At 49.7% G+C, this 20899-nt stretch overlaps 1 protein-coding gene across 3 annotated transcripts in view; it reads left to right on the forward strand.

Annotated features, from left to right (window-relative positions):
* Positions 1-3731: 3731 nt before the first annotated feature.
* The window catches only part of ERBB4 (erb-b2 receptor tyrosine kinase 4), a 643185-nt gene continuing 626017 nt past the window's right edge, over positions 3732-20899 (forward strand). For all 3 annotated transcript variants that reach the window (XM_055812936.1, XM_055812934.1, XM_055812935.1), the window contains exon 1: positions 3732-4010. In XM_055812936.1, the coding sequence (XP_055668911.1) occupies positions 3917-4010 (94 nt within the window). In that variant the 5' untranslated portion in view covers positions 3732-3916. The remainder of the gene's footprint in view (positions 4011-20899) is intronic.

Consider the following 20899-nt stretch of genomic DNA (forward strand, 5'->3'; position numbering starts at 1 on the left):
TGCTGCAAAAGTTAACACTTGGCTCTGCCTGCTCTGCCGCCCAAACAAAGCAAGCGGAGGAAAACAAGAACCCTAATTCCAGATAAATTTGGAAAATGTGTTTACTGATAGTCTAGAGAAACCACAGGACAAAACTAAGGGAGCAACCTGCCTCGAGCCGTCTGGGAGGAAACCCTGTGCCCACCGGATGCCACTGTTGTTTAACATTAAATCACACGGAGACAACTCCTGTGGCAAGAGAATATTTGGTCCTTAAAGACACCCAGCACTCCAGCCACCCAAATGCCGCCCCTTTCAGCAATGCACTTGCAACTTATTTGATGGCGGAGTTAAATCCTTTTTGCAGCTCGTCATCCCAGACGCAGGCAAAGGTGGCAAAGACAAAGACAAAGGACTGTGTAAAATTTTACTTTTACAAAACAGGCCCTAAAAGTGCCCAACAGGAGTTTTATTGCACCTCTCCTTGGGCTGACAGTCTCCATTAACCATCGGCTAATACTGCAGCATCAGAGCAAACCCGGTGTTGTGGTCCTGCACTATTAGAAAGCATCCTTTGTCCCAGTAAAAGACCTCGAGGTGAGAATATTTTGCATGAAGAGCCACCAGCATAAGAGCCAAGCCTCTCGGCTCTGCATTGCAGTCGGCATGGCGCGTGCCGTCCCTCCACGCCGCAAATAAATCTACAATTTCTCAGCTGGGTGCCTTTGGAAGCCACAAGCTAATACGCTTATACGGGAAGAGAGACCAGACAAGGTTCAAATAAAGAGCTCATGTAATAAATAAACATGAGGTCAGTATGGGAACAGCAATAATTGCTTTGTATGACAAGATTTGCATAGCAAACATTTGTGATGAATGTACAGCCGACGTTAGGTAAGGAGCCTTCCCTATCTTTGCTCCATCTGCACCTTCCAATCTTGAAGGTACAGCAGCTCCAGCCAGAGCAATTAGTCACTGTGTACTGAAAGGCAGATAGAGCAAATTTTTTCTAGTTCAATATTTGAGTGAGTTTCGTCTCGCAGCCTCCTGTTGGATCCATTTCTGCAACAGAAAGGAATTACGCTTCTTTCCTGGGGGTGGCGAGGAGGGACGGTTAGCATTGCTGCTAATCCGGTCAGCAGGGGCACGGGCGGGCTCCTGGCCTCTCCTGGCTGGCCTCACCCAAGGGACAGTCTCATGGAAAACCCAAAGGCAGGCACTGAAGACCCTGCACACCAGGGCTCTGCTTCCCCCCTGCCTTTGCCTTCTCCCGCCTCTGTGCCGGCCAGCGGAATTGCCACTTTGCCACCGCTGATGTCGCCGGGTGCTGAGCCGCAGCGGTGAGGGCAGTGAAACTTCCTCCTCTACAGCCTCTTCTCTGCAGAGCCCAGCTCATCCTTTTCAGCAAAAACTTTTGGCTCTTTGGAGAAAGAGCTCTAATCTGACTTTAAATACCAGCTTGATTCAGGGATTTATTTTTTTTTTTAAAGACAAGCGAGCCTCCGGCTGTGCTGGAGTTTGGCGGGAGTGGTTGGGGTTGATCCTCTGAGGCTGTTAATGCCTATGGGAAAACGCTTCCACTGGAGCTGCGGGAGGGAAGACGACGGCTGCTGCACTCGTCTGGGGGTGCTGGGGAAAAACATCGGGGTCTCTGGGCAGAGGAACATGCCGAGAAGCGTTGTGTAGGCCAGATAGAAAGGATCGAGGAGAGCTTCGTGTTGAGGAGACCCACAAAGGCTGGATTGGGGTGAGGAGGCAGCAAAAACTTACCTCAGAGCAGATATTTCAGGGAAATAAAATGAAGAACGGAAGGTGCTTCTAAGTTCTCCTCTCGCACAGTTGCAGAGCTCGGTTCAGCTCTGACCACAGCTCTGAGGATGCTGATCAGCTCATCCACAGTGATAAACGGCAGCTACTGTCCCAAACCTGTGACGAGACATTGCGATTTTGGCATGCTGTATTGCCAAGACAAGCCCCTCTGAGATGCTGGTTCCCTGGACCTCTTAGGGTGTGTGTGTGGTGTCAGCACTTGCCCCCCATGCCGGGGTGGGCGTTGGTGAGGAGGATGCTATGGCAGCTTGGCTGGTGCTTGCCGGACCCCTGCACTGCAGCTGTCCCCACCGGGGTGCATCGAGGAGGTGCCACCAGGCTGGCAGGGGTCAAGGTGGCGGATATTTCACGCACTGCTGGGAGATGCCACCACACCTCCGTGCCCCACATTTGCAGGTGGGCTGGAACAGGTGGCTCTTGTCAGCTGCTTCACTGCAAAGTCCACCCACTGCAGTGAAGACAGAGCTCCAAGGTGCCACCACCGTGTCCCATCACCCTTTAAAACTTTGCCCTCCTCTCTAGCACAAAGCCTTCCAGTCGCCCCACCTGAGCACAGTGCCTGCACTCTGTGCCTGCAGCCCCCAGATTTACCAGGCCCTGGCTGTGCCGTGCGGGACCCCGGCGTTGGGAGCGCAGTGCGGGGTGCCTTGGGCTTTGCACGTGATGTGGGGTGCCGTGGGGCAGCGTGGGGCTGCGAGCGCCCAGCCGGGAGGGGTTGTGTGGGGCAGCCCCCAGCGAGCACCCCGCGAGGAGGGTGATGTGCCCTGTCCCTGGCTGGGTCAGGCGTCGAAGGGAAGGCTGAAGCGGAGAGGAGGCTGGGCACGCGTCATGCAAACCGCAACGCTCGCTTTCGCACTGGGACCGGGACTGCTCCTGGGACCATTGCTGGGACTGGGACTGGCGCTGGGACTGGGACCGGCGCTGGGACTGGGACCCCTGCTGAGGCTGGGACTAGTGCTGGGCCCACTGCTGAGACTGGGACTGGTGCTGGGACCGCAACTGCTGCTGGAACTGGGATGGGTGCTGGAACCAGGCCTGCTGCTGAGACTGGGACTGGGACCACTGCTGGGACAGTTGCTGGGACCGGGACCGCTGCTGGGACTACTGTTGAAACTGGTACTAGTACTGAGACCGCTGCTGAGACTGGTACTGGGACCTCTACTGGGCCTGGGGCCGCTACTGGGCCCGCTGCTGGGACTGGTACTGGGCTCAGGCCGCAGGTGCTCCCCGTCCCGCAATTCACCTCCGGCCTCTGCCATGTGGGGGGCTCCCCTCCCCGTGGCCGCTTCAGGCCGCGCCGCTGTGTCCCCCGGGTCCCTCCGGGTTCCCGGGCCCTCCGCGCGCCGCCCGCGTGCTGCCAGGGGGGAGGGGACAGCTCCCGCCGGCGGCCCGCGCTGCCCCGCGCGCTCGCGGACACGCACCCGCGCCGGGTTTCTGCGAGCTCCCTCGCACGCACGCACGCACACGCACGGCGGGTTTTTTCCGCACAACCCTTCGTTTTCCCGCACGGGTGAGCGGCCGCGCAGCCGCGCGCCCCCCCCGGCGCCCCTCATTTGCGGCGGAGAAAGTGCAAGCGCACCCCGCGGCGGCGCGCGGCGACGCCCGCGCTCTTTTGCACCGAGAAGTGCCGGCGCGCGCGCGCACCTGCCCCGCGTTGGTGCGCAGGGGCGGGCGGGATCGCGGGCGCGCGCCCCCGCAGGTGCGGAGCGGAGCGGAGCGGAGCGGCGGTGCGGGCGCACACACACATACACACAGACACACGCGCGCGCGGCGCGGCGCGGCGCGGGGCGGGGCGGTCCCGCGCGGCGCCGGCTCCCGCCCGCCGCCCGCCCCCTCGCTCCGTCCCGCCGCTCCTCCCTCCTCCTCCTCCTCCTCCTCCCGCTCCCGCCGCTCCGCGCCGCTCCGCGCGTGCTGGCGGCGCAGCGCCCCGCGCCCGGCAGTGGCGGCCGCCCCGTCGGCGCCGCGGCGCGCCCGCGGAGGGGCGGCGCTGGGGGCGGCGGCTCGGCGGCGGCAACTTTTGGGAGCCGGCGGCGGCGGCGGCGGCAGCGCGGAGGCTGCGCGGGGGATGGCGGCGCTGAGGCGGCGGCGCTGAGGCAGCGGCGGCGCGATGCCGGCGGCGGCCGGGGGGCTGCTGTGGTGGAGCTGCTGCGTGCTGGCGGCGGCGGCCGGGGCCCCGCGGGCCGCCGCGGCGGCGCAGGCAGGTGGGTGAGCGGCACGGTGCGCGGAGCGGGGCGGAAAGGGGGCGGCGGGGCCGGCGGCGCGGCGCCCTGCCGGCAACTTCTCCCGGCGGAGGGTCGCCGTCCCCTGCGCCGGCTGCGGGAGTTTGTTCGCGTCCCGCGCGGCCGGCGGGGACGAGCCCCTGCGGGCACCGCCGCGCGGCGGAGCGGAGCCGGCGGCCGCGGATCTCCCCCGCACCGGCGGCGGCCGTGCCGGTGTCGCTGCAAACGGCGGCGGGCCGGGGGTCCGCCGCGGGGTCCCCCCCGCGGAGCAGCTGCCCGTTCCCGGCGGCGGCTGGCGGGTGTCCCCGCTCGGGTGGCGGCTGTCCGGGCTGCGGGGCCCCCTCCCGTCCCCTCCCCTCTCTCCCGGCCCCGCCGCCGGCCGCGGCGCAGGTGCCGCTGCCGCCCCGACGGGGCTGCGCGCTCCGAAACTTCGCGCTGCGCCGGGCAGGGGAGGAAGCCGTCCCCGTACATGTATACACTGTATCGATGCGGTGTGTCCAAACATAAACACCGCTCCGAGCGCGTTTGCGCACGGAGGAAAACGAGCAGGTGGCTCGGAAGTTCAAGCCAGAAAAAGAGCGTTTTCCTCCGCAGGATCGGCCCCGATTTTTTAACTTTCTGGAGGAGAACTTGCGGCATTGGCTTTAAAAATATTCCGTTGGGTTTATTATTTTTTTTCCCCTTCCTCCTTTGGCATCGGAGCAGCGTTCTCCGCCGCCGTAGTACGGGGCTGTGCCGGTGTAGTCGCCCAGGGAGGGCACCGGGATCGCCGCCCGCTGCATCGCGCTGCTCGGGAGCCTTTGCTGTGAATAAAACATTAAAAGGAAACCTCTTCAATCATTGTAACTTCCCCACCCCCCCCACCCCTCCTCGGTGATGCAAAATTTATGATGTTTGGGCGGTATTGATACAACAGCTCCTCGTTCTCACAATTCAGTTTGTATTTTGGGGCTTTATGTAACTGAGATGATTTGTTTGATGAGAAGTGGAAAAAGCGTGTCCCGGCTTTGCTTGCCTGGTTAGGCTTCGCAGGCAGCTTTTGATCTTCGTGCGCAGTTGCACAGTTTACTTTTTCTGCGTGTGATCGTTTCCTAATCCTTGAGATCAGGAGGGGTGAAACGCTGGGCTGCTGCTGCTGCTTTCTCTTACGTTTTCTTTTTCTGCGGTTTGAATCGGTAAATCCCAGCTGAGGGAGCATTGCATTCCTTGTTTCACAAGCTCTGCTTTGCTGTACCTTTTTGCCTGCCACCTTCTTTACACGCAGCCTGTCTCTTCCCCTACTTGGTACTTTTCTGTCTCAGACTTTCCCCGTAGCCTGCCCTGATTTCGGGCAGCAGCCATCCCCGCTGGGCCGCTCCGGGGCTCTCCAGCCCTTCTTCCCCGCCGCTCAGACATGGCTGTTGGAGTGGATGATCGCAGAGATGCTCCCCTGCTGGATTTATACCCCAGTGAAAATAAAAGGCATCTGTCCAGGGTTGCTCACCTGCCTTCCTGTTGCCTCTTGGGAACCCTCCTGGATCTGTGCTGCAGAAAAGCCTCTATGCCCTGCACTGTGCAAAAAAGAAAATCTGTTTAGTAAAATAAGGGAGTTGGAGTGACGTTTTCCATTTGGAGGGGCTTGGGTGCTGCTGTGGGCAATGGCAGCTGTTAATGATTGACTCCTGCTGCTTGGCACTCACTGAAATAGCAAGGCAGGCTGGACAGGTGAGCCTTGATGGGCAAGTGTAGGACCCCCAAGAATTTGGGCTCTCCTAGCTTGTGGAGGCATTGGGATGCGGCTCTGGCTGCCGCCTTCATTTTCAGTGCGTCAAGGGAGATGATGATGTTTTTGCTCGTGCAGGCGAGCTGTTGGCCAAACTTTTTATTTCATTATCCTGTGTCTGTTGGTTAAGATGTGAATATGTGATACATTGGGGTTTTTTTCCATTTCTTCTGTCTCCATGCTTGATCATATAATGTTTGCAGTGCACAGATCAGCCAGGTCACATGAGCCAAACGGCTTGGACTGTTACCTGGAAGCTGGCGAGTCTTTGTTCTGCTTGGAAATAGCTGATAAATTAACTCCCTTTTCTGATATATGGGGCTGTTGAGTTGTTAAATAATTACAGCCAAATTAACTTAGTGCTGTTTCAAGTATTCAACTGCTCTGAGAAATTAATTGTACTCCAAATATTTTTGCAGTGGTGTTTTGTTTGGTTTTGGTTTTTTTCTGTTTGGTGGGTTTTGTTGTTTGTTTTTTTCCAGAGAGGAACATGTTCAAGCTGATGTATGGGCAGGCTTTAATTTCATGCTGCTGCTCCTCTCTGGGCTGTGTCGGATGGGACATGCCACATGCCTTCAGAGAGATGCAGCTCCTCTCCTTTGCAGGAGCCCTCCTTGGCACCTCTCCCGCTTATTCCGCCACGATGTCTATTTGATGGTTAAAATTAGGCTGAGCTCCGAGTGCCTTTGCAAAGGCACGATAAATATTGACTGGGAGTTTCAGCCTGGAACTGCCATCAGATGACTCAGTTGCTGCAAAGGGGACGTCCCGTCTCAACACTTCTACCAAAGGGGATCGGGCGCTGTTGTGGACCTGCATCCCTCTGGGAGTCCTGCTCCCCCTCATGCATGTCAGCTTCAGGGCTGTGGTGTGGGGGGTCTGCGGGAAGGTTTCAGCGTGGTAGCCAGGGCAGGCTGCCACTGTCCGCCTGTGTCCCCCGCACTGCGAGCCAGCCCTGCTGCAGGGCAGAAGAGACTGAGTCTGGCCCTGATGTTCGGGGCATCCCCAGGGAGCCTGGGGCAGCTTTGGCACTGGGTTGCACCATGCAGCCTGTGTGTATGCACCCGCCCTGCTGATACTGGCACTGCAAAGTGCCCGAGTGACTTAGTTGTGACTTTCTTTTTTTTTAAGAGATGGTAATTGATGTGTATGTGTATGGATTTTGGCACTAAGAGCTGTGTTTGTAATTAGCATGAAAACAGTAATAATAAGGACCTGAAATACATGCCTATGAGTAAACTAAATGAGACTTGGCATTAGCAGCTCACTAAGGGAGAAGCCCTTCAGATCCTGGATGCGTAGCAGGGAAAGCCACCCTTGTTCCCTTGGGAGCCCGGCCTGGAGGGCCCAGCACCCTGCGGGTGCTGCTCTGCACTCCTGACCTTAATTTGTGACGCTGAGTTGTTCTGAAACATGCCCTCAGTTTTATAGCAGGGAATTAGCCACAGTCCTTAATTTAACTAAATGTTTTCTTCCAGTTTTCAGGGCATGTCAGTGTTTTGGGTTTGTTTTTTGTTTGTTTTTTTTTTTTTTTTTTTAATAAAGTAAATTTAAACAAACCACAGCAAGTTCACTCGCGCTGTATGTGCAAGCACAGCCTGCCATCAAGAGCATGCCCGTGGTCAGAGGCTTTATGGAAAAACATCTTTAGGGAGTCGCTGGCAGAGCTGGTGAGCTGCTCGGCGTGGGTTGTGCGCCTTTGCTGCGGGTGCGGGGCGGCGTGCGGGGCGGCGTGCGGGGCGGCGTGCCTGCAGCCGTGCTGCGTGAGCATCTCTAGGTGGCAGCAGCCCCCAGGAGCTCCCAGGCAGCGGGACGCGCAGCCCGGAGTCGGAGATGCGATTTCCCAGGCTCTGGTCCTGCTCGGCACCCCTCTCCCGGGCCGGGGAGCAGCTTTTTGGGTGCCTAGAGGGGAAGGGGGGTGCAGGGAATCATCCGTCCTGTCCCTGTCTCCCATGCCTTCGCTTGCAGGGTAGGGGAGGTGTAATAACGCGCTGGGAGTAACTTGGAACACTATGAAGTGCTTCAAATGAGTAACTAAAGCAACTCGGGTGACTTCAAGGAGGAGTTAAGGATTATTTGATCGTACTCAGAGGTGCTTAAAACCAGGAGTGACTTTCTAGGCATATATTCTACAGGACTTGTTAAGCTAATCAGTAAGTCACAGCCAGGCTGATGGCTGGCTACTGAAGGTGAACAAGTTCAAACTGGGAACAAAGTGCATGCTCTCAATAGTGTAGTAAATGGTGGCAAGCTGGGAAAATAAAAATGAGATATATTGTTGCTCAGCACCATTAACTCAGATTAGATGGTCCTTCTACAATATATGCACTTGATCAAAAGGGCAGTGTAGCCCATGGGGTGCTGGATTTTTCCCTCCCCTTCCTGATTTCTTTAAGACAGTAAGGGTGAGCTGGTACTTGGTGCTTGGTATGGGGCAATATGATGGTTCCCTGGAGCTTCTAAACTTGCTTTGTGTCCTGCCTGCAGGGATAGGGGTTTAACGTTGTGCCACCAGACACTTACGCTCTTAAAGTGTACTGGTAAGTGATGGCAGCTCTGTAGGAGCAGCTGAGACAGGTGTGCCCCCCTGGACTCTGCATGCTCCCCATGCACTGAGGCAATTTTGCTGGTAAAGGAGTGGGGGCTTGCTCCTGGGACTGACTTTTTTCTCTGGCAAGAGTGAAGGCAGGAGGAGGTGGCCGTGGCTGGACTGTTTCCTGTGTGTCACACATGTGCCGACAAATCCTCGGGGTATGCGACAGGCTCTTGTTTTCACTGACTTAAAGGTTTTCCTTTTGCAAACAAGCGCAGGCTGCTGGTAGATTTTATGTGTGCCCACGTAGCTGAAGCTGAGCTATCCCACGGGAGTACTGGAGTCTGCCAGAAAGATTCATCATTTCAGCAACTTTAGTTAATGTTTGCTTAGTGACTTCTTGCTTTGGACGAACAGTTTAAGCTGTGCTCGGTGGCAGCTTCCCTGGGATGAGCTGTGTGTCCACGTGATAAATGGTTTCATTTCTACACTGTCCGCTACTGCTGCTGGGCATACGGGCACATGCCAAGCCTTCTGAAGTTTTTGAACAGCTGCTGCTATATATATATATCCTTTTTTTTTTTTTTTTTTTTTTTAACTCAGCCTACTGGGGAATCTTGTCCTTCTTCCCACTGTGCAAAAAAGGGATGCGAGGTCTGGGACTGATGGGTATTTGCTTGTGCATCAGTGATACCTGAGGCTCTGATACTGGCAGGCATTTGAACACCAAAGTCTGTAATTCAAACTACAGGAGCACACAGTAGTCGCACTATAAACTTTACTGTAAGAATACCAAGAATATAGATACATACGAGGAATAGAAATTCATACTGTAAGAGTATTGGGAAGTATTTTTGTTTTCCAGTGGTAACTGCTTTTTGTTTCCATGCCTGAAGCCTCTAAAATCTAGCTCCTGACAAAGGAGGAGGTGGGTAAATAAAAGAAATAAATGGGAAAGTAAGCCCCAAACTCATAGTGGATGCGGTTCTTTTCAGAGCTATAAAAAGTGATCAGTCATTGTATGCTGTTTCTGCAAAAGTCTTCTGTAGAGATTTCTAAGATATACCCATTTTGTGTTTGGTTCCTCTTTCTCCTGATGATCTCTGCAGCTAGGCATATAGTAACTTAATGGGCATTTATAACTTGATCTTTCTTAATCTTTTCCTAACAAATCATCATTGCAGTGTGGGCTCTTGTCACATGTTGACATGACTCCTGTATCTCATCACCAGCTGGTGCTGAGCTTATGGAAATCTTCCAAAAACCCATCTGGGTGGCACTGGTCTTGGGGACCAGCCTGTGGCTGATGCCAGGGAGGGGCGAATCCTTCCTCCCTGGGGGTCAGCAGAGTGTGGTGCTGATGCACCCTCACCTCCAGCACCATTGACCCACTCCACTGAATGTGGGGAGCCTCTTCTCTCCCTGCCTGTGTGTGGGGTGGCCACCTATCTGACACAACCCTCAGTGCCTCTGTTTTTTGGAGTGTGCACCAAACCATCAGTGCGACTGGGAGACTAAGGAAGTCAGGGAAATGAGGCTGGGCAGGACTTGGGAAGGTCACAGGCCCCCGGGCAGAGCCCAGCCCTGTGCTGGCTGTGGGACCAGGGGCTGTGCTGGCCCATGGCAGGCAGGTTTCCATCCCAGGCTGTGCCTCCAGCGTGGCTAGTTGGGATGCTGAGCTGTGGGACATGCTGCTGACTGGTTTTAAATTCATGTGGAGAGGCTACTCTGGCGCTGCAGGACAGTATCTGACCCTTTGCCTCCAGCTGCTTGACTAAACTGCCTAATAAATGTGTATTAAGTGTTGTGATACCTGACCCCTCTCTTTTTTTTGTTTGTTTTTTCTTTTTCTTACACTTCCTCCCCCCACCCCCCCTCCCCCCAGTCTTGTGGCATTATAATTCATGAGGGAAAGGGGTTGAGTCAGTGGGAGGGGGAAAACCTTGCATAGCGTGAAGAACAAAAAAAAAAAACAAAAACAGAAAAACCTAAAACAACAACAACAAAACCCAAACCCCCCAACACCCTTTCTGAACAAAGTTGTGTTGGAATAAGTTGAGAAAAGCCAAAACTGAAATGGTGATGCAGGCTTGGCTGTAGCATCGCCCCGTCACTCTTGTGCCTGGGGGTGGTGATGATTCACCGGGTAAAGTTCTGAAACCGGTCCCTGTCCTACTGACTTTTGGCATGGCTTGACCACTGCTGCTCCTCCGGGCCCCTCCAAATGGTGCTTCCACACCTTTGTGTCCTGCTTTCCCAAGAAAGCATCTCCTGTGGGGCAGGCACCTCTCGCTTGTGCTTGCAGCTGCAGACCTGCTTGCATGCTGTACATTTAAGCATGCACTTAAATAACCTCGATGCACAGAGCTGAACATGACAGGAAGAGATCTGTGGTGGCATTTTGCTCGCTTCAACCCCAGTGAGCTGCTGAGGACCTTCTCCTGTGGATGTAGCTTCTGTGGTGGGAGCCAGCACTGGCAGCATGGAACTGCTGTGGTGCATGGACAGGAAGAAAAATCATCACACTTAACTTGATACATATCCTAATGTTCAATTTCCATTAATTGAAATTACGTTGAAATATTGAACATTTTAGGCATAAAAGTTTATGTGCCATGGTTAGTATGCTAATGGAATATTTTAGTAATCTTTTAAGGTTAGCATCGCAGCCAGATGCAACGATAATAATTTGTTTGTAAGAGTTATTTTGCTTTAACCCCTTTTCCAAAACTGTCCATATCCTGGTGACAGTTTATCGGCTGCACTGCAGCCGCCATCCAACAATCACTTGAAGATTTATTTTTTTTTTATCCAATCCACTATGCAAAGTTGAATTGTGGATATTCTTGCTCATTATCTTTGGCAGTAAAAATGTATATATCTAAATTTAAATTGCTGTTTGCTGAGGAAATGTGACAGTATTTAGAATTCAGTATTATTTTATTATGTCTTTGAAAGGATAAAAAGGGCTCATTTATTTCAAGAGATATTTCTGTAACGTGTAAAAATACCAGTGAAGTAGCTAACGTTTTCCAGTTGTTGTTGACTTCAAATTTAGCAACCATTGTCCCTGTTGATATATTTGATGCTCTAAAATTGTACTTGCCATTAAGTAGGAAGCTGAAGTGATTGCTAGGCAGATAATAATCTTTAGTAGCTATTAATAATGTTCAGATGATGTACGCATTGGAGTGTGTGGAAAAAGCCATGGAATTGTGTAGGAAGGAGGCAAAAATAAGGTATATGGTGGCTTTATTTGAAAGCCTCTTTTATTACTCTATCTGTATGTACTGCAGCGATTGCCTGAATTAGCACATCGTGAGTGGGAGAAACCGATACGCAAACAGAATGGTGTGCAGCTAATTTTGTTTGGCGAACTGAGATCCGATCCCTGCTATTTCACACCCTCTGCAAGCAGACTCAGTTGCTCGTTGCAGGGTCCTGATGAAACGCCTGGGGACCCGATTCTGTCAGGGGCTTTGGCGACGTACAGTGGGAGTCATTGCCCCCCTGAGCCCATGGAGCTCACAGGAACAAGGGAATTAATACCCCATTAAGAGAAAACTGAAATTTTCCAAAACAAAAGTAAAGCCACCACAGCTTTTCTCCCGCCTTTTGTCTGCTCCTTGAGCCTGAAGAAGGACTTTTGTGCCAGCGCTGCGAGTTTCTCCCTGGCTTTCTCCATGCGGAGGATTTCACTTTGTCTCCTGGAGTTTTGAGCTGTTGTTAAAATCTTGCACGTTTGGGTTCTTTTGTGCAACATGTTTAAAACTGCTGCCGGCTCACACAGCCGTGCAGCCCTGGTGTCACCTGGGGCTGTACTTCGTATTGGGAAGATTATATTAGAAAAATGTAATATTATTAGAGTTTATGAATAGTGGCAGTAACTTTCACAGCATTTACATTGCCCTTGTGCTGAATAACACACTGAAGTCATGGGCTAGGTTTGCTTCTAGTGTTGCTTCATGTGTCACTGTGAAACCTCGTTATATCACGATATAACAAGCAGCTGCTGTGTTGATAATGCAGTTCCTGCAGTGCAGGGTAGTAGGGGGTGTTTCTGTAGTTGCTAACAACTGTAGCAATGCTTTACATTTTCTGTGGCTCAGTCCAACTTCTCAGAAACAAAATCAGGTCTGTACTGAGTGTTTCTGTTTGTCCAAGGGTTTCAGTGTGCAGCTCAAACCTTTAATAAAAAAGATTCTTAAATAGCCTTTTATTAGCATTTGCTTTCTTGTACTAACTAAAGATCGGGGACAGGAGGAGAATTATTTTTTTTTATATTTTAAGATTTACAAATAGATTCACACAGTGTTGTTGGCCACGAATTTCTTCATGTTAATTTTATCCCAAGATCCTGGAGTCATGAGATCAGTCTTCACATAAAGACGAAAAAGCATCTTTAGCTGCTCTGCGTGCAGGGAAAAGTTAAAACTCCTGTAGCTTAATAAATGGGGGAAGTCGTCCAAGAGGTTTTTACAAGTCATGGTTTTTAACTCATTTGTAAGATTTTATGTAGGGACTGGCTGACTTATGGTTTTGCAATGTCTGGCAAAAATCGCTGGTGACTTTAGAGATGGAAACATGGGTTTATTAAGACTCTTAATAGCTTTAGTCCAATTGCTGCTATGACGTGTGGTTAAGGCATTAAAATATAGGGGTTAGGCCTCATGATACAGTGGAGCAATTACTGGGTAGGTGTCCTTTGATAGTGGAAAATGGTTTTGCCAAACTTTTGCTGTCAACCTGAATGATCTCAGTCTTGCTGAAGGCCCATAGAAATGAGAAAAGAGCATTGTGAGTAGTAGCTTTCTCCAAGTAAAGGCCACAAAAGGGTGCGTGATTTCTGTAGGTCCTGTCTGTCCCAGATGTATCCTGTCCATTTGGGCAGAAAGCTTCTGCTCCAAACGCTATCAACCCCAGGCTTTTCCTGGGGTTGAAGTGTCTAAATTGTCCTAGATTATGCAAGAATTGTTGTGATACCTGTTTCTATTTGGGTTTTTGGGTCTAACCTGGCTGTTTTTTGCAATGGTGTGACAAAATGCCATGAACTGCCAGTATGTTCATGACATCAGTGTTTTAAGAGCATCCTTATTGGCTCACTCGTGACTGGTTTCTCCCTTTGGGGGGAGTTTTGGCACTGGGTTGCCCCTGTCAGGTTTAAATTTGTGTTACCTTCTGAAGTCAACATAAGATTTTTATGTTTTGTGCTGGGCCTTAACGATGGCAGCATCTCCCCTGGGCATGGATGGTGTTTGAGCACTTTCTGGCGGCAGTGCTGCCGTGGGCTCTTGGGGGATGAGCGCGGGAGCAGTGCCAGGCGAGCAGGAGGGATGCACTGCTACCTGGGCTGTTGCTTTTCGATTTGGGTAGTACTGATGTGAGCCAAAGTGCCAGGGGTTTTTGGATCCCAGCTAATTCTTGCAAAACATGTCGAAGATCACTGAAGCTTATCTTATGTGTGTTTCTTAAACCAGTTGTTGATTAAATTCTCTGAGAGCTCATATGAACTGGAGCATGCCTGTGTTTCTAGAAATACCTGTAATAAAATCCCTGCTAATTTGGTGGCACAGGCTCAGAGGCTTATTTTGCCAGGAAAAATAAGGCTTTCCTTGGGAGTTAACAGTATGAGGTGCTGGAACAGCATTACTGCTCACTTCATGTGAGCCCGACTTAGTAATGTTGAGAAGGGTGTATCTGGGTGCCAAGTAATACAGGGCCTTAGGGGCATGCAGAGATGTGGTGGAAATAAACATAAACAGCAGGTACCGAAGTACCAGGGAAGGGCAGAGAGAGGAGCAATCGGTACCTCAGATCCTCTCTGTGGTCTAATGTAGGTGTGATGGCTTGAGGGCATTGGAGTTGCTTGTCCCCAGGTCTCTGCAAATGTAGGTATGGCTCAAGGGCTGTGCTATCAGGTCTTTCCACAGACGTGTATCCCAAGGGAGCTGGCAGTTACTACCTTGGCAATGGTCTTTGTTTTTTAACACTGCTTCATTTCTTTCCCACCAAGTTTGGTTTTCCAACAATATGATTACTTATGGATTTGTAAGTCAGAAATAGCCTGGCAATTGCTGTATTGCTTTGCCCACAGTAGCAAGAAGCATCTTAAATTTAATGCATCATCCACGCAGAAAACGGGTATTTGGCAATACTCTGACAGCTAATATTAAGGAGCTTTTGGTTGACATGTGAAATAGAGACTTGTGGATGACATTCACAGGAAAATTGATAGTCTTCAGGATTATTCCATAAAAGAGAAATACTCCTTATGATTGGCTGAAAATACTTGAGGATGATTAACTTTACATGGAAACCTCTCCTTAGAGGTCAGCAATGCAAAGCCTTGGGACATTAACTGCTTGGATCACATGTGAAAAACCTGTGCCACCTCATAATTCAAAGCCTGAATTTTCCCTGATCTTCAGGGTTTGATGAAACCACACTCACGAGCTGCTGACTGGCTTGCTAATAGTAGGTTTCTTTTCATGTGCTTTGACTTTGATTTTCCTCCCTAGAATACAACCTCAGCAGCAGGAATGCCCCAGAACAAGTCTTCCTTTGAAAAAATTACAGTAAGCAACCTGCCAGTGTTTCTGATGAAGATACCTGGCATGTTTGTACAGATATGTGTGCCTACATTTACTACACATTTTGCTGTCAATTGCAATTTAAAGGACTAGAAGTTTCAGGAGAGAAACTTGTGGCTTGGCACAGTTTGGTAGGCACGTGCTCCTTTATGCTAGGGTTACATGATGCTCTTTTTTTGGTAAATACACATTTCGGCATGTTTTGTCAATATTTGGTTTTGAGTCAGTAGGTCTGGATGACTTTGCTTCAAAATGACTCAATATCTATTTACTAAATATAGCACTTGTGTTCAACAGAAAATGCTAAGACCCAATTTCAAAATTAGACCCACACAATTATGCAATCAGGTAATCGCCCGTGTAATTGCTTGCATAAATGGTCAGTTAGATGTGTAACTGTCCATTTGCATGCAAAGTTAACCAATTTTGCAAATTGGGCTTTGAATATTCATGGTAGAAAACACAGCTTTCTCGAGAGGGCTGTGTTGTGTCACACCTTCCCCTTCCATCGGTGTCCTCCCTTTAAATGCGTTGTGGATTTTGTCTTCCCATAAATGTCAGTAACAAGCTGCTGGAACCAAAGAAAAGTGTCTTTTCCATCTGAAATTTAATATGTATCACTACACTTCCCATGGGGAAAAAAAAACAACCCCAATGAGCATCTGATGAGAAATGCTCCCACAACACAGGTGGTGGCACAGTAGTTCATTACTGTGCTAAAGGCTTAGCCCGATTGGTACAGATAAGCACCGGTTAAATAAAATACGGAAAACCAAAAGCCACTTGCAGCTATGTGGAGGTGTTTAGTGAGCAGGTGGCAGGCTGAACAGCGAAGCTGTGGAGGCAAGCACTTTCAGCTAGCTGCAGGTGAGCTAGCACCAAGTGTGCTGCTGTGTTTGGCCATCAGCAGCTGTGGCTGCCTCCTGCTAGTAGGGATACTACTGTCTTCCACGGTTGCAGAGTGCCATTCTTACAGTCCTCCTGTGATGGACTGCCAATAACATAGCAGGCGAGGCCAGTAATGTTATGGGTGTAACGCACGCAAGCGCAGCAGTGGGGAGGTGTACGGTGGGTAGCCCATGTGTCAAAGGCTTACTAATTTATAGACTAAGATTGAAAGAAAGATGTGACGCTGAGGAGTGGTGTGAGGTATCTGTGACGCCGAGGGGTGGTGTGAGGTATCCACCCTTGTACAAGTTGGGAGCTAAGCAGAAAGCAAGCGCTGGGCTCTCCTGAGTAAGCCTAGCGCATTTGGGTTCTGCTTTTGCTGTGGCCTTGTGCCTGCATCTGTCACGAATCTCTGACAGTTGCTGAAAGGGCCACGGAGGGGATGTGTGTGTGTGTTACACCTGTGAGCGTGTATTAAATTTAAGACCTACTAACATGCACACAACCTCATTCCTCTGGAATTTACTGTTTTGAAAACCTGTAATGTGATGCTTTTGCAATGGCAGAAGCAATTGTTTGATTTCTATATTTATATGCATATTTACACATACATGCACTTCAGAATTATTTTTTTTGCCTTATTTTTGTCAGGTGTGCTGCCAATATACTTCTTTTCAGCTATGGCTTTGAATTCTTGTACTGAAGAAGCTGTAGAAATACAGTCACCGCTTTGCAGTTAGTGCAAGCTGTCATTTGCCTGGCGTGGTCCCTGGGTGCTCACACGAGGAAGGCTTTTGGTCTCTCTGCGGCCATTGCTGAAAGACAATTAATGTCGTCACGAAACAAACCAGAATAATTATGTCACTGGCTCATACGTTTAGGCTTTAACCTCCGGAGATAGGTGGTGATGATGTGTTATCAACATTTGGCACGGTTTCCAAGGAGGGAGTACTTTTTTGTGCCTTTAGAGAAAGGCATGTGCTTATGCATCTCTCCAGACCGGGATGAAGGAAACGCTGCCATCCAGATTGTTCCTATCCAAGGCATTACCCGACTGCTCTGTGCTTACCTGTGCAAATCCATACTGCACGTGCCCATTTTAGGACTCGATGTGGCAGTTTCTCACTCATGAGAAGGTGCATTTGCCAGAAATCTTTAGGATTTGTCTGGGACCCCAGAATTTTTTTTTAGACTCTGAACAGGAGAAGCCACAGTCTAGCAAAGCCTGCAAGCTTGACTTGGGGCAGAGAGGTTGAGTGCAGGTGGGCATTATAAATTATATATTTATATATATATATATATATATTTATTAAGTACTTTGGGTGGAGTTTTTCCTTGCAGCTTCAAACAGCAGCTGTGCCCCCCCGTGCTTGCCTGTGCCAAGGTGGGTGCTCCTGTGCAAAAATGCCTGTTGCTCCTGTGTAGGTGAGTTGCAAAAGCAGTTTCTTACATGTACCTCCTCATTAAAACCTGGCTGTTTGAGCCCAAATGCCTGACTTTCCTTGAGAACCAGCTGTCTCGAGTAGTTATCAGACCTGTGCTCAGTGCTTTCCAGCATCCAGGTGGGGATGCAGCCACCCTGTTCTTGGCCTGCTTCTGCCGCTGTGTGGGAGAGGCATTAGCTGACAGCCCTGCATGGTGTCTCTGCTCCTACCCCTGCTGTGCTCTGTCCCAACAAAGGATTTTCTGCAAGGAGTCCCCCAGTGTGCACGCGAGGTGGATGCTTTCACTGGAGGGCAAAGTGGCACCTTGGTTTCACAGTGTGTTGTCTTCCCAAAGTGATGGTATGCTGAGCCCGGCAAGGATTAAATAGGAGAGTATTAAGGTCATTTTTGATTCCTGAATGAGAGGTTTATTCACTCTGTGCTTATTAATTTCAGAGGCTGGGACACAGTAGAAAAGAGAGCAAGTAAGAATGCAGGCATGTTGGGTAGCCTTAGCAATTGAACTGGAAGAGAGAGGCTGGACTACCAAGCTGCCTTTCCTTCCCATGCTGCATTAGCACAACTGCTGAAAAAATGGTGGAAAGATCCAAGCCCGAAACTCCAAAATGACCAATGTTGTATTTTCATTTTGTTTATGCCTGTGTGACATTTGATTCCTTTTGATTGGTGTTCGTGGGAGGCTACAGGTAGGAAAAACAGGGAGTTGCAGTTTGCCATATGCAAAATTTACATCTTTCATGTCTTCTATGTATATAAGCTAGAGCTTGCAAAACTCTTCCTCGTGCCTTCCCAGTGGCCTTGATCAGTATTATGCAGCTGAGAGGGTGAAGGAGATGGCATCAGAAAAGTGTGGTTTGTAGTCGAGCTGTGGCCAAAAATAGAGGTGAAGGGTTGTCCCTGAAACGATGTTTGAACGCGGCAGCCAGGAGCGGTGTCAGAGTATGTGAGGCTCGTTGAGCTCTGCCTTGGCACGCTTTCCAAAGCTAAAAATCCTTTGACTTTTTGTGGGACATGCAGGCAGTCCTTCCAAATTCCAGTGCAGGTGATGGCACTTTCTTTATTCCTTTGTGTAGAGACCCATCAGCCTCCTGCCTTTGGGGAGGTGGGACCTTGGCAGGGGATTTGTGGGCAGGAGCTGGTGGCTCTTTGGCAGTAGCTGTGTGGTTGGTGTTGCTGGACCTCTCGGAGCATTTAGATGTTGCTGGAATGGGCTTTTGTGGCTGTTGGTGACCGCCAGCTCACCTTTCTGCTGTTGGCACCCTGAGGATTGAGAAACATGGTCCTGAAGACTTGAGAGCTGTCCAAAGGCATGAATTTCTGGTTTGTGGCTTCTGTTCAGGCTCATGGGATGGGCAACCTTTTGAGTAAAGGGATAAATCTATAAAGCATTTTGGGATAGGAAAGGGTAGAAGATGTACTGCGTAAATTAGAATACTAATTATATTATCAGCAGAAGAAATAATAGCTATCCTCGCTCCATAGCAGCTACTATGCTCTTTTTGATCGGCGAGAAAACACAAATGGAAGGGTTAAAATATGTTATGCAGTGATAGCTGATGTACAGGAGGACACAGGACCAATCTCTTCAGTCATGTACTGGTCCTGTGGGTGAGAGCTGGCTGCGTGACTTACAAGCACCGTGGGGTCCGTGGGTTGTCAGGCTGAATCCCACTGGGGGGTGAAAGCCAGCTCCACAGGGAGCTTGCAAAAGCCAAAAAGGCATTTCATGTTTGCATCACTCTGCCTCCTCCTGAGTCACCGCTGCAACTTCCACAGCCTTTGGTACAGACTGACTTGTCTCTTAATCTGGCTGGGAAATAAAATATTAGAGGTGAATTAAGGCAGTTCTGCCTTACTGTTAGTGACTTAAACATAGGCTGTGGATATTCTCGATTTTTAGAGACATTAGCCTACCTTTAAAAAAAAAAAAGGAATTTGGTATTTTATACACAGCTCTCAGCACTGTATGAAAAAAAGCAGACTACAAAGCACAGCGCAGGAAAATTGATTTATCATCAATTTATTGCTTGGAGCTCTAGGCAAACTCATCTCAAGACAGAACAGAGATCTATAAAATCTTTTCATCTGAAACTATGAATTAAATTGGGAGGAACTGCTGATGAGAGACCAGAAGCTACCCTTAAACCAGATAGGCTTTTGGGAATGGGTCTCCTGCTGCAGCTAGGGGAGTTGGAGTGATGATGGTGATTTACACTAGCTGAGGATGTGGACCTTAATTTCTTGTTACCCTATTTCTTTCCTTACTGTGAATCTGGCTCATGCAGGAGCAAGCCTACAATACTCCCCCCGCTCCCCCCTTGATTTCAGTATAAATTTTCCTTTTTTCATCAGCGCATCTTGTTAATCTTGCAGTTTCTTTTCCCAATGTGTACTCTTTTCTTCTAGTGTGTGTGTGTGTATTCCTAAACCTCCTGATAACAGACTAACTTGCTTTTTTCAGCAGGAAGACTCTAAAAACAAGCTGATGCATCTCCATTGTCAGATCGCTATATAAATAAATAAAACCTGTTCATATATTCCCATCAACAAAGTGAGTGAGACAATGCTAAAGAACTCTCTCCCCCGCTTTCTTTTTTGCACTACTGGGGGGGGGGGAAGCTGTATTATGTCAACGACCTGTAATAAATAGCACTGCAATGAGAAGCGACAGCCTCATTCACCTTGCATCCATGCAGAAATAACTAAGCTCTCTTTCCATGCCTTGGAAACAAAAGCAAACCACCACCAAAAAAAAAAAAAAAAAAAAAGGGAATTAAAAGAATTGACCTTGGCTTGCAGTTGCTCCTGTACTACCAGGGAACAGGCTACCAGCAAGAGATTGAAGTTTCACTGGCTGTTCTTGCAGACAGCGTATTGCCTGTGTTACTGCAAGCTATTCAGTGCAGAGTGCGTGAAGTACGGTCCTCGTCTTTCTCTTGCTGCCTGAAAGTGTAGTTAGCTGCACTCCTAATTGGCGAAAGACAGAGGTTTGGAAGGATTAAATATTTTAATAGAAAGAAAGAAAGGTTTATACAATAATGAGGTGCAGTGTAGTCAGACCACTTCTCTACAGTCTGTTATTCTTTTTATGTCCTTGATTTGTCACAGTTTATTATGGAGTTGAAGTAATTTGGAGGCTTTCTTGCAAATTGAAGTAGATACCAAGGAAAAAGGGAAAAACGTAAAAGGCCCTTAAGAGAGCTGGTGAAAGAAAAACTGATGGAAATTTACTTTTGTACATCTTTGTAACTCTTTCTGTTAAATCTGTGGATGGTTTTCTTTATTGCTTTCTCACTGGGGTATTTTATTTTTTTGAAATTATAAGAGGCATTGAAAAAATCCTACGACTTCTTTAGGGTTATTATGTGTTGGTTTTATATCAGCAGGTCCCTCCCCTTCCCCTGTGCAGACTCTCTGTCTCTTCCTCTCTGCAGGGATAGCAAGAAAGTTCCGATGAGCTGGGAGGCAGGAGAGGGAACACTGGCACCATTACTTTGCATTTTTCCTTTGCCCCCTGTGGACCAGAGCCCGTCGCTGCGCAAGCTCTTGCTGGCTTTGGGATCCTGTGGGTCTGGATCCGTCCCCATGCTGGCCCCTCTGGCCCGCTGCAGGGGATGTCACAGGCACCCCATGTCCCCCCTTTTGGTAATCTT

This window comes from Falco peregrinus, chromosome 8 (genome assembly GCF_023634155.1).
Source record: "Falco peregrinus isolate bFalPer1 chromosome 8, bFalPer1.pri, whole genome shotgun sequence".
NCBI lineage: Eukaryota > Metazoa > Chordata > Aves > Falconiformes > Falconidae > Falco > Falco peregrinus.